This window comes from Macaca nemestrina, chromosome 15, assembly GCF_043159975.1.
Source record: "Macaca nemestrina isolate mMacNem1 chromosome 15, mMacNem.hap1, whole genome shotgun sequence".
NCBI lineage: Eukaryota > Metazoa > Chordata > Mammalia > Primates > Cercopithecidae > Macaca > Macaca nemestrina.
In genome coordinates, this window is record NC_092139.1 from 19,021,773 (window position 1) to 19,033,647 (window position 11,875).

At 52.6% G+C, this 11,875-nt stretch overlaps 2 protein-coding genes across 6 annotated transcripts in view; one reads left to right on the plus strand and one right to left on the minus strand.

The window, feature by feature from the left end:
* Window positions 1-2,099, plus strand: part of LOC105496457 (acyl-CoA thioesterase 8) — a 17,678-nt gene extending 15,579 nt beyond the window's left edge. For both annotated transcript variants that reach the window (XM_011766885.3, XM_071079209.1), the window contains 2 exons: window positions 98-292; window positions 1,864-2,099. In XM_011766885.3, coding sequence (XP_011765187.1) covers window positions 98-292; window positions 1,864-1,982 — 314 coding nt within the window. In that variant the 3' untranslated portion in view covers window positions 1,983-2,099. The remainder of the gene's footprint in view (window positions 1-97; window positions 293-1,863) is intronic.
* On the minus strand, window positions 526-10,354 carry LOC105496458 (sorting nexin family member 21). Of its 4 annotated transcripts, XM_011766892.3 has the most exons (5): window positions 10,203-10,354; window positions 9,670-9,943; window positions 9,021-9,178; window positions 3,337-3,347; window positions 526-3,155 (listed from the first exon to the last, which is right to left on the minus strand). In XM_011766892.3, the coding sequence occupies exons 1-5, from the start codon at window positions 10,221-10,223 to the stop codon at window positions 3,137-3,139; spliced, it is 483 nt and encodes a 160-aa protein (XP_011765194.1). In that variant the 5' UTR covers window positions 10,224-10,354; the 3' UTR covers window positions 526-3,136. The 4 variants fall into 4 exon arrangements, with proteins under 4 accessions (XP_011765194.1, XP_011765195.1, XP_011765192.1 ...); XM_011766893.3 differs by lacking the exon at window positions 3,337-3,347 and having other exon boundaries at window positions 9,028-9,178; XM_011766890.3 differs by lacking the exon at window positions 3,337-3,347.
* Between the last annotated feature and the right edge of the window lie 1,521 nt (window positions 10,355-11,875).

Genomic DNA, 11,875 nt, shown 5'->3' on the forward strand with positions numbered 1-11,875 from the left:
CTGCACACCCATGCACGGGAGTCCCTTTTTCCCTACCTCCCTGCAGGTCCTGAGCTGGAAAGCCCAGGAGCCCAGGGCTGATGGGGACCTGTTGCAGGCGAGGGTGACATGAAGATGCACTGCTGCGTGGCCGCCTATATCTCCGACTATGCCTTCTTGGGCACTGCAGTGCTGCCTCACCAGTGGCAGCACAAGGTGCACTTCATGGTCTCATTGGACCATTCCATGTGGTTCCACACCCCCTTCCGAGCTGACCACTGGATGCTCTATGAGTGCGAGAGCCCCTGGGCTGGTGAGTGTGGGGCCGTGTGGGACAAGGGCACTGACCTTGGGTGGCAGATGCTGACTTCCCCTGACTTCCTGTGTGGCACTGCACAGGTCACTTCCTTTCCTTCCCTCCTAGGCTTTCGCATCTTCATCTTCAAAATGAGAGGGTGAGGCTGGGACACCTGCTCTGCTCTAAATTGCTAGAATGTGCTGGGAATGTGATTCACCTTCTCCCAGGGACCCAGTTCTAGTCCCAGAACCAGTTCAGATTCTTTCTATTACAATAGGCAAATCGTGTCTTCCGTCTGAGCCTGTTTCCTCATCTAAACAAAGAGGGTTACATTACAGCAATGGTATCCAAACCCGGCAGCCCATCAGACTGCCATTTGGGGACGCCTTTTCAAAATAGATTCTGATTCCACCCTCAAGATTCTGACTCAGTAGGTCTTGGATAAGGTCCAGGAAACTGTATGTTTAAGTTCTCTAAGTGACTCTGATTAACCTGATTGGGGTTGGAGCATTCAGTGGTCCCTAAGGGCCTCACGGCTTGGACATTCCTTGCAGGGGAGATAGAGAAACAAGACTCATTCATCAATGTCTAGCTTCAGAACCCTGACCTCCTTTCCAAGGGAGTACATTTCAAATGAAGAAAGGCTTTGCTCGATAAACCAAGGGAAAAACTTAAGGACTCGTTATACTCAGATAAGGGGTACTCTCACGTACCAATAGCATCCCAATCCAAGATTGATAACCTTGAAGTGAGGATGTGGGTTCAGATTTGGCCTCATGATGGAACCAAATTCCTGACCCTCTCTGGATTTCAGTCCTGGTCTGGAAAACTGCACAACACATAACTGCTTCCTTTGGCTACTGTGAGAACTGAGTGAGCTCTGCTATGTGTAAGGGAAACCAGCAATCATCCTCATAAACATCAGACTCAGGCCCAAAGCCAGCAAGGGAGCAAGAATCTCCAGGTGGGGAGGGAAGAGGCCAGACCTCGTGGCTTTAATTCCTCTGCTGAGCCCCTTCTTCCCCTTGGTGGTGGTAGTGGGGATATTTTTCAGGAATCACCACTTGGAGGATCTGGCTTGATTTATTATACAGGAAGCCAATAGGTTTCCTAACACGAGTGGCCAGAGGGATAGCAGTTCTGCTTGGCCAAGCAGTTGAAGGAGACTGTTCTGAGAACTCCTCCCTCCGTGATCTTTTTGAGGAAGCGAGCAGAGGTGTGAAAGTGCTTTTAAACTATCAAGTGGGGTTCCTGTGGGAGGAGTTACCCCTCAATGATGGTCCATAATAAGATCAAGAAGGGGCATTTGGAGCAGCCATGACACTCAGCACACCCTTGTGTGGGGCAGCCCTGCCCTGTGCCAGACCCTTTTCAAGAAGTCCACTTGGAGGTCGGGCGTGGTGCTGTGCTAACACGTAATCCCAGCTAACCTGTAATCCCAGCTGCTCAGGAGGCTGAGGTGGGAGGATCCCTTGAACCCAGGAGCTTGAGACCAGCCTGGGCAACATAGACTCTTGTTTCAGAAAAAAAGAAGTGCATTTGGCTGTTCTGAAGCAGGCCATCCTCACCTTTCACCTCACCCACAGGTGGCTCTCGGGGGCTGGTCCATGGGCGGCTGTGGCGTCAGGATGGAGTCCTAGCTGTGACCTGTGCCCAGGAGGGCGTGATCCGAGTGAAGCCCCAGGTCTCAGAGAGCAAGCTGTAGCCAGAGGTACCAGCTTGGCCTGGGGCTTCAAGAACCTCCCATCTATCCCCATTCCTGAGACAGCAGTTACAGTCCCTTTTGGCCCTCACATCCAATAAAGAGACTGATACCACTGGAGTGGCTGGCCTTTAATTCCCCTGGGCCAGACCTTGCCTTCATCCCTCAACTCCAGGACTCCAGGGCAGAGTCCCTGGCCTTCAGAGGAGGCCTCGCCAGCTTGGGGGCCCACCAACAAGGGAACATTGCCCCTGACCTGTGCCACAGCCCCTTGGCTGTTTATAAGCTGGAGAGGCTGTGTCAGACTTCTTCCCTGTACTATACCAGGGCAACCCCAGCCAAAGCTCATCCTGAGCCCAGCTCAACAGAAGTTTCCTTGATCTGCTTCACATTCTCTTTTGGAACTTCTAGGTGCTCCCAGCTATTCTGTCCTCATTGGGTCCTTCCCCTGCATTCTGGGGCAGCCTCTCTCCTCACAGTGGCCTTAAACCTAGGCAAGGGTTAGTCCAGCACCTCCTTGATGAGCAGTTCTTTGAGACTAGGGGGTGGCGTGGGGGTAAGGCCTGCCTCCTGCAGGGCTTGGAGCCGAGCCTCTGATTGACGTTTGTCCAGGCCCAGGCGCCAGGAGAGTCGAACATGGGCCTCCAGAAAGGGTGCCAGCAAAGGGTGGAGGCTCTTGTCCCCAAGCAGCTGCAGGGCCTTCTCACAGCATGCCCGGGCCTCCCCAGGGTCTTCCAGCTCCTGGTGGCACACGGCCAGCCCAGCCAGGGTCAGCAGGGGGCGGTCTGGGCCAGAGGGGGTGCCCAGCTGGGCTTGCAGCTGCCAGGCAGTGGCCCAGAGTGCCAGAGCCTCACGATAGAGGCCAGTACAGGTGAGGCTCTGTGCCCGCCGCAGCTCTGGCAGCACGAAGAAGTCCTGCAGGTCTGGGGCATGGCGCAGCTCAGGCACTGCCTGCAGGTGACCCAAAAACTGCTCAAAGGCCCGGCTACGGCGGGCAATGGTCTCTGCAGTAAAATTCCGGCGCAGCCGCTTACGGGGGAAGGAGATGGCAGCCATTGGGCCCCGGAATTGCCGCTGCAGGTTTCGGTGCAGCCGCTCAAAGTCCGAGTAACGGCGAGAGATCTGGGCTGGCTGGCAATCTGGCGGCCCTGGGCCTATCACGGCGAGGGTGTAGAGCTGCAGGGAGGGTGGGTGTCAGGGCAAATGCAAGTTGTCCATGGGCCCGTTCCCTCCCCATCCCTCCCCATCCCCCACACTCCCAGCTGTGCCTCCCCACCTCTTCCTTTCACCCCTGGGATAGCACCCAGGAGGGCGGGAGCTGCTGCCACAGTGGCGGGGAAGCCCAGTCCCATCTTACCTGAGGTTTGTCTGAAATGACCCAGGCCCAAGGCAGCAAGAAGAGAGAAAGACAGAGATGAGCTTCAGTGCCCGGGGCTGCTGCCCCTTTTTTTGTACTCCCTTCCCATAGAGCAGTTAGTTCTTCTGACAGCCCCCGCTGGAAAACCAGACAAGAGCTGAAACCCAGGCCAATCTCTTGGGTCTCCTTTAGGAACAGCACGGAGCTTGTTCCACTTTGGACACCTGGCCTCCACATCCCCGGTCAGGATTTTCCAAACTAGACCCAGAGGACAGGTCTGTAGATAGCCACAATTGCCATAACTGTGAAAAGTATACTGGCCTAGGACTCAAGTTCTAACCTAAGGTCAGCTACTCCTTCCCTGTGTGACCTCAGGCAAGGCCATCACCTCTGGGTTCACTTCTGTTTCTAGTGAAGGAAGTGCTCGGTCAAGTCAGTGTTTGTCCAAAAATGAGACATGTACAAGTATTGGTACCTGAGGTTTTTAGGTGGTGTGCACTAGAGTAAATATCACTGCATCAGAATCAGGAGGTGGTTCCCCTTTTAATTTTTTTTTTTTTTTTTTTTTCCCGACAGGGTCTCACTCCATTGGCCAGGTTGAAGTGCAGTGGTACAATTATAGCTTACTGCAGCTTCATCCTCCTGGGCTCAAGCATTCCTCCTGCCTCAGCCTCCCAAGTAGCTAGGACTATAGGCATGCACCACCACACCCAGCTATTTAAAAAATAATTTTTTTTTTTTTTTTTGTAGAGATGGGGGGGGTCTCCCTATGTTGCCAGGGCTAGCCTTGAACTCCTGGCCTTGAGCAATCTTCCTACCTTGGCTTCCCAAAGTGCTGAGATTACAGGCATGAGCATCACACCCAGCCTAATTGTTTTTAATCTTTCTGACTACAAATTGAGAAGCTCTCAGTTTTGTTTTTTTTGTTTTTGTTTTTGTTTTCAGACGGAGTCTTGCTCTGTCGCCCAGGCTGGAGTGCTGGAGTGCAGTGGCGCAGTCTCGGCTCAGTGCAAGCTACGGCCTCCTGGGTTCATGCCATTCTCCTGCCTCAGCCTCCTGAGTATCTGGGACTACAGGTGCCCACCACAATTTTTTGTATTTTTTGGTAACGACGGGGTTTCACTGTGTTAGCCAGGGGGGGTTTCACTGTGTTAGCCAGGATGGTCTCGATCTCCTGACCTTGTTGTGATCCGCCCGCCTTGGCCTCCCAGAGTGCTGGGATTACAGGCGTGAGCCACCATGCCCGGCCAGCTCTCGGTTTGGTTTTTTAAAAAGTACTTCTTGGGCCAGTTGCAGTGGCTCACGCACACACCTATAATCTCAGCACTTTGGGAGGCCAAGGCAGGTGGATCACCTGAGGTCGAGAATTCGAGACCAGCCTGACCAACATGCAACAAAAATGCAAAATTAGCTGGGCGTGGTGGCACATGCCTGTAATCCCAGCTACTTGGGAGGCTGAGGCAGAAGAATCGCTTGAACCTGGGAGGCAGAGGTTGCGGTGAGCTGAGATCGCTCATGGCACTCCAGCCTGGGCAACAAGAGTGAAACTCTGCCTCAAAAAAAAAAAAAAAAAAAAAACCTACTTCTCTAACACTTCTCATCTCCATTTTTAGAAAAGAACCAGAAAGTGGATCTCAGGTCAGGGCGTTCTTTAGGCAACAGCATCTAGGCAAGATTTAATGATGTTTCATTTTCACTACTTATTACTTACTTACTTTATTTAGTCTCACCCTGTCACCCAGGCTGGCATGCAGTGGCACAATCTCTGCTCACTGCAACCTCTGCCTCCCGGGTTCAAGCAGTTCTCCTGCCTCAGTCACCTGAGTAGCTGGGATTATAGGCATGCACCACCACGCCTGGCTCATTTTTATATTTTTAGTAGAGACGGGGTTTCACCATGTTGGCCAGGCTGGTCTCAAACTCCTGACCTCAGGTGATCTGCCCACCTCAGCCTCCCAAAGTGCTGGGATTACAGGTGTGAACCACCGTGCCTGGCCCACTACTTTTATTTTTATGGCTAGCTTCTCTCTGTGGCAAGTGAGACTTTCCACATGCAGTAGTGCTATGAAGTTGTCTTTTAAACTTACTTAAAGGATGGGCACAGTGGCTCATACTTATAATACCAGTACTTTGGGAGGCTGAGGCAGGAGACTGCTTAAGGCCAGGAGTTCGAGACCAGCCTGGGCAACATGGCAAGACCCTGTCTCTACAAAACAAAAAAGAAAAGAAAAACAATTAGTTGGGTACTTGTGGTCCCAGCTACTCAGGTGGCTGAGGCAGTTGGATAATGTAAGCACAGGAATTCGAGGCTGCAGTGAGCTATGATCGTGCCACTGCACTCCAGCCTAGGCAACAGAGCAAGACTCCGTCTCAGTAAATAAATTTATTTTAAGAAAAAAAATAGGTTCGGCCGGGCACAGTGGCTCACACCTGTAATCCCAACACTTTGGGAGGCTGAAGCGGGCAGATCACTTGAGGTCAGGAGTTCAAGACCAGTCTGGCCAACAGTGAAACCCCATCTCTACTAAAAATGCAAAAGTTAGCCAGGCGTGGTGGTGGGCACCTGTAATCCCAGCTGCTCAGGAAGCTGAGGTGGAAGGATTGCTTGAACCTAGGAGGCGGAGGTTGCAGTGAGCTGAGATTGCACCACCGCACTCACGCCTGGGCAACAGAGCAAGACTCTGTCTCTAATAAAAAGAAAAAAAAATAGGTTCATTTAAAGAAAAATGTTAAGAAGAAAAGAGTACAAGTGGCACTTTTAGATAGGACAAGAACCAGGGAGGTACTGGAATGACTGAGGTTTGGAAAACACTGAGCAAGATGACCACTAAGCTCCCCGCCTCCCAGGTCTGAGAACCTGAATATGGATTAACCGATAATTCCAAGCCAGCGGGTTTAAAAGGAGAGTTAACAAGTGTTAGATTTTAAAGGCACCCTAACAGCAAATCCAGATCTTTCTCTCACATTTGTTCTGTGGAACTGACAACGCTGTAGCCACTCCTGGTCAGTTAGGTTTGCCTACTCTGTCCTCTTGAAGATTCACAGTGTACATTAATATTAGGGATTAAAAAGTTTAACAATAGGCTGGGCGTGGTGGCTCAAGCCTGTAATCCCAGCACTTTGGGAGGCTGAGACGGGCGGATCACAATGTCAGGAGATCGAGACCATCCTGGCTAACACGGTGAAACCCCGTCTCTACTAAAAAAATACAAAAAACTAGCCAGGTGAGGTGACGGGCGCCTGTAGTCCCAGCTACTCGGGAGGCTGAGGCAGGAGAATGGCGTAAACCCGGAAGGCGGAGCTTGCAGTGAGCTGGGATCTGGCCACTGCATTCCAGCCTGGGCGACAGAGTGAGACTCCGTCTCAAAAAAAAAAAAAAGTTTAACAATAAAGACACTTACTGTATTCTCATTTAACTGCATTCTCAGAACATATTGCCTGCAAAACCTTTATTTAGAAACAGCTATTAACATTCCAGGGAACCAGTTTTCTGCAGGACACACTTTAGGACACCAATTTTCTTCAGGACACACTGGTCTATATAATAAGCCTTTATGTTCATCTAGTTTACATTTTGTATCCATTATCTCATTGATCCTTGTAACGTGCAGCCAGATGGTGATAATGATCTTGGTTCCATTACCCAAGCACTTACCCTGTGCCTCCTGCTGTACCAAGCACTCTTTACATCTATGATTTCATTTAATCATCACAACAGCACTGCAGGGAAGGTGTCCTTATCTCTGACAGCTGAGGAAGCAGGCTCAAAGAGGGGGCAAAGGGCTCAAAGACGTGCCCTAAGTCACACAGGTGGAAAACAGCCCAGCTGGGATTTAAACCCAGGTTGATCTGACTCCAAAGCCTGTGCCCTTCACCCCCCCAAGTTAAGTGGGGAATTAGAGTCCCCATCTTACAGAGGAGGTGCCTTGCTTCTCCAGACACAGGCCAGGGCATACTTGGCCATCCTGCTCTATCTTGTCATCCCTTCCCATCCAGGTACCCACAGTCACCCCCATTCCTCTCAGCCTCTGAGCTGTTCCTTGGTGTCCCCTTCCTGTGTATGAACTCTTGTCCACCCCAGAGTTCTGAGACCTTTGCCACTTCAGACTTCATCACTGGCCACACGTGGTGGTGCATACCTGTAGTCCTAGCTACTTGGGAGGCTGAGGTGGGAGGATCGCTTAATTGAGCCCAGGTGGAGGTTGCAGTGAGTTATGACTGCACCACTGCACTCCAGCCTGAGTGACAGAACGAGACTCTGTCTTAAAAAAAATTTTAGGCCGGGCGTGGTGGCTCAAGCCTGTAATCCCAGCACTTTGGGAGGCCGAGACAGGTGCATCACGAGGTCAGGAGATCAAGACCATCCTGGCTAACATGGTGAAACCCCGTCTCTACTAAAAAAAATGCAAAAACTAGCCGAGCGAGGTGGCGGGCGCCTGTAGTCCCAGCTACTCGGGAGGCTGAGGCCGGAGAAGGGCGTGAACCCGGGAGGCGGAGCTTGCAGTGAGCTGAGATCTGGCCACTGCACTCCAGCCTGGGCGACAGAGCGAGACTCTGTCTCAAAAAAAAAAAAAAGTTTTTTTAAAAGACTCAATAATCGAAGTTGGTCCCTGCTGAAATTGGAGTAGTCACCCCATGGGTGTGGCTCTTGCTTACTAACAGCAACAGAAAAGGGTGGAGAGGCCCAGATGTGGGACTGGGCTCCAGGCCCCCTCCTGCTGAGTCAGAGGTGGAGAAGGGTGGTGAAGAGGAGGAGAGTGAGAGATGGAGAGCTGCCACTGACAGGAGTGGCCAGCTCAGTCGCCTTTCAGGCCTGGCCTGAAAAGGGACTGGAGCAGAAGTTGCTGTGGGCATTAAAGGAGCAGACCTCATTCTCCAAGTCAGTCTCTCAACAGCAAGGAAAACAGCAAGGGACTCCAAGGTCCTCCCCAACACTGCTCTTCATCCTAACCTCCACCAACTCCCTAAGTCTAGCCCTTAGGACAAGACTATTCTGTACAGGGTCGGGTGCTTGAGAACTGATTCACCTGTGTGTTATAAGGACACAGCAGGCCCCAGATGACAAACATTTGCAACCCAAAGTTAAATAATAATGACATTGCTACCATTTCATTGAGCACTTCATAATGCCAGGCACACTGCTAAGGGCTTTCTGTCCACTGTCTCATTTAACTCCCGCTGTAATCCTCTGAATTTTCCCCATTGCTATAGTGAGGAAACGGAACATGACCAAGATTAAACAACTCACCCAGAGTCAAACAACTGGAAATAAGTGGAAGTCAAGGTTGGTCTGGATTGAAAGCCTATTTCCTTAACCACCAGCTCATGCAACTTGGATCTCAAGTTTGACCCAGATAACATCTGTCTCTCCCTATCTCACATCTTGCTACAATTTGCAAAAACCTTGTGGGCTGGGTAGGGAAGTGCACACACCAGTTCTCTCAGTCTCAAAACCAGGATAAGAGGAAGGTCCTTAATCCCCACGTCACTCAGTCTCAAGGAAACTAAGTCATTTGTGTGAGGATTTGCTCAAGTTACATCCCCTTTCTGACCTCAGTTTCCCCATTTGTAAACGAGGTAGCCATTTATAACTGCATAGACCCCTCAGGAAGTTGGGGTCTTCCCTACTTGCTCGTAGCAATACTTCTAGACTCTCAGCCCAGGGGTTCTGGACCCTCACTCACCACGTACTTGGAGGGCGGGTCCTTGACAACGTTAGCGCTGGTCACTTCGAAGAGCAGCCGCTGGGGTGTCAGGGTGTTCCGGGACTTCTTCCAGAAATCCTGCAGCTGCCGCGCCAGGAGCTGACTGCCCCGCTGCCCATCAGGTTGGGGGCTCCGTTCTGCAGACACATGACCAGTCGTATCAATGGGCCTAGGGCCAGGGTCGACATCAATCACTGCCGCGGCCTCACTCATCCTCCTAATGTGAGGCAGGATTTACCCCCATTTTACAGAAATGGAAACTGAGTGGCAGAGAGGCACCGAGAAGCCAAACACCGTGCCTGGCAGACAGTAGGGGCTAAATTAATAGCTCCACCCTCAAAATATCGCTAATACATCATTTCCATTCGGATCCCAGGCCCTGTACATTTAATGCCCGCAGCCAATTCTGAGATGAGAGTGAGTTCTCCCACTTGACACAAGGGAAAACTTGGCTCAGAGGGGGGTTAAGACTCTCTCAAGGTCACATAACCAAGAGGTGGCCCAGGCTCTTTAAGAAGTGTGGGAGTTTCAGCTGGATCAACTCAGCGCCCTGGATGCTCTGGGAACGCAGCAGGGATGGAGGCCTAATCCAGCCCCAGGGTTCCCGCCTCCGTCCTCCTGCACTCGCCTGCGTCTTCTCCTGACGTCCCATCCCCGAGGGGCAGCGGGTCAGGGCCAGCCTCCGCGTCGTCCTCGTCCTCGTCCTCGTCGTCCTCGTCGTCCTCGGCGCTGGTGAAGCTGAGGGTGCCGCTGAGTCGGGAGGACAGGCCCTCGGCGTCGTCGTCCTCCAGCTCTGAGCTCTCCGGAAACTGCTCGGCCTCTGGGGTGGCCGCCGCCTCCCCGGAGCCGTCGCCTGCCAAGGCGTGCCGCAGCCGGTGCAGGAGCCGGGAGGCCATGGCACCCTGGGGGGAGCGCGCGACGCTGTGTCCCAGGTCCGGGAGGAGGAGGACCCCAGCCTGGCTCAGGAGGAGGAGGGGCGGGGCCCAACCGGAGAGGGAGGGGCGCGCGGAGGCCCTACCCCCTGGCAGTCCGAGGTCCTGCGAACCAGGGGACCCAGCTCGCGTCGCTTTCCCCGCAACCCACTTAGCCTAGGACCGCGTTCCTGCCCGGAGGGGCTCGGGACCCTCCCAACGTCTCTTGCGCCGCCTCGTGCGCCTCTACCTCCTGCGCCCCACGGTGCATTCAGGGGCGTGCCGCGCCCCAAGGGTCGGGGTGCAGCCCCCCGCAGCCCCCCGCAGCCCATGGAGGCCGGCCGGGCTCTGCAGGGCTCCGCTGGGCTCGGGCCGCTACGAGCGCCGCTCGGGCCGCTTCCTGCTGCCGCCCCGCCTCCTGCCCCGCCCGCTCGCCCGAGCCGCCCGAGAATCCCGGGCCCTTGGCTCTAGGAGGGACTTGGGAAGCCTAGGTCGGCCTGAGGGAGTCCCAGGCCTGCCGCAAAATCATTCCAGTCCGGCCAGGCGCATACCCTCCTGGAATCCTCCCACCCCACCCACGTCATCTCCAATCTGCCCCACTAATTTCCACCCAACGCTCTTTAACTTCACAAAGTAATTATGCGATATTAGGGAGGCCATGTCTCCCGAAAGAAAACGAAGGCCAGGAGATGTGTGATTTGGGTTGGAATCTGACCTCGCTGAGCCTAGATTTTCTCGTATGTAAAACAGGAACAGTACTGCTAAAACTAATTTTGCAGCTCTTGTAAGAATCCTCGTCCAGGTGGCGGGCGCCTGTAGTCCCAGCTACTCGGGAGGCTGAGGTAGGAGACTGGCGTGAACCCGGGAGGCGGAGCTTGCAGTGAGCCGAGATCTGGCCACTGCACTCCAGCCTGGGTGACAGAGCAAGACTCCGTCTCAAAACAAAACAAAACAAAACAAAACAAAAATCCTCGTCCAGTGCCTGGCATAGAGCAAGGGCTGACGAAGTGATCACTTACATAATGATTATTGTTCCTACAGTGTGTGCAGGATTGCACAATCTGATTTGAACCTCATACATGGGAAGTAGGCAAACAGGGAAACTGAGGACCAGAGAGGGTGAGTTACTTGGCTAAACCACACAGCTTGCCAGAGGTTTCTTTCTCTCTCTGTGTCTCTTTCTTTTTCTTTCTTTCTTTCTTTCTTTCTTTCTTTCTTTCTTTCTTTCTTTCTTTCTTTCTTTCTTTCTTTCTTTCTTTCTTTCTTTTCTTTCTTTCTTTTTCTTTTGAGATATAGCCTCACTCTGTTGCCTAGGCTGGAGTGCAATGGCACCATCTTGGCTTAGTGCAACCTCCGTCTCCCTGGGTTCAGGTCATCCCTCCCACCTCAGCCTCCCCAGTAGCTAGGACTACAGGCGTTCGCCACCACACCCAGCTAATTTTTGTATTTTTTGTAGAGATGGGATTTGGCCACATTGCCCAGGCTGGTCTCGAATTCCTGGGCTCAGGTGATCTGCCTGCCTCTGCCTCCCTCAGAGGTCTCTGAGTATGGGGCCTGGAGCCCGTACTGCCCTTTTCCCGTGCAGCAGGCCTGATCATCTCAGCGGCTCCCCAGCTTTGTTTTATCTTTTATCCTCAGGGCAGCTGCAGGTCAAGAGAAAGTTATTGTGGCTTCCTGTCACAAAGCCTAGATATCAGTTGTTAGGGCAGATTTTGATAGTTATACAACAAATAAAATCAAAATCTCTCCAAAGTAGCTCCTGTCCTTTCTGGGTGGTGCAAGACAGAGGGGTAGGGGAAAATGCCTTAGAATAAGCAGAAAGTATTTCAGCTCCCTGCCTTCCCATGTGAGCAGAAAGGCTGGGGTTCTTATTTTCTGAGGATCCACTTTCTACATCCCGCTCTAGGCACTTTACTGTCACAT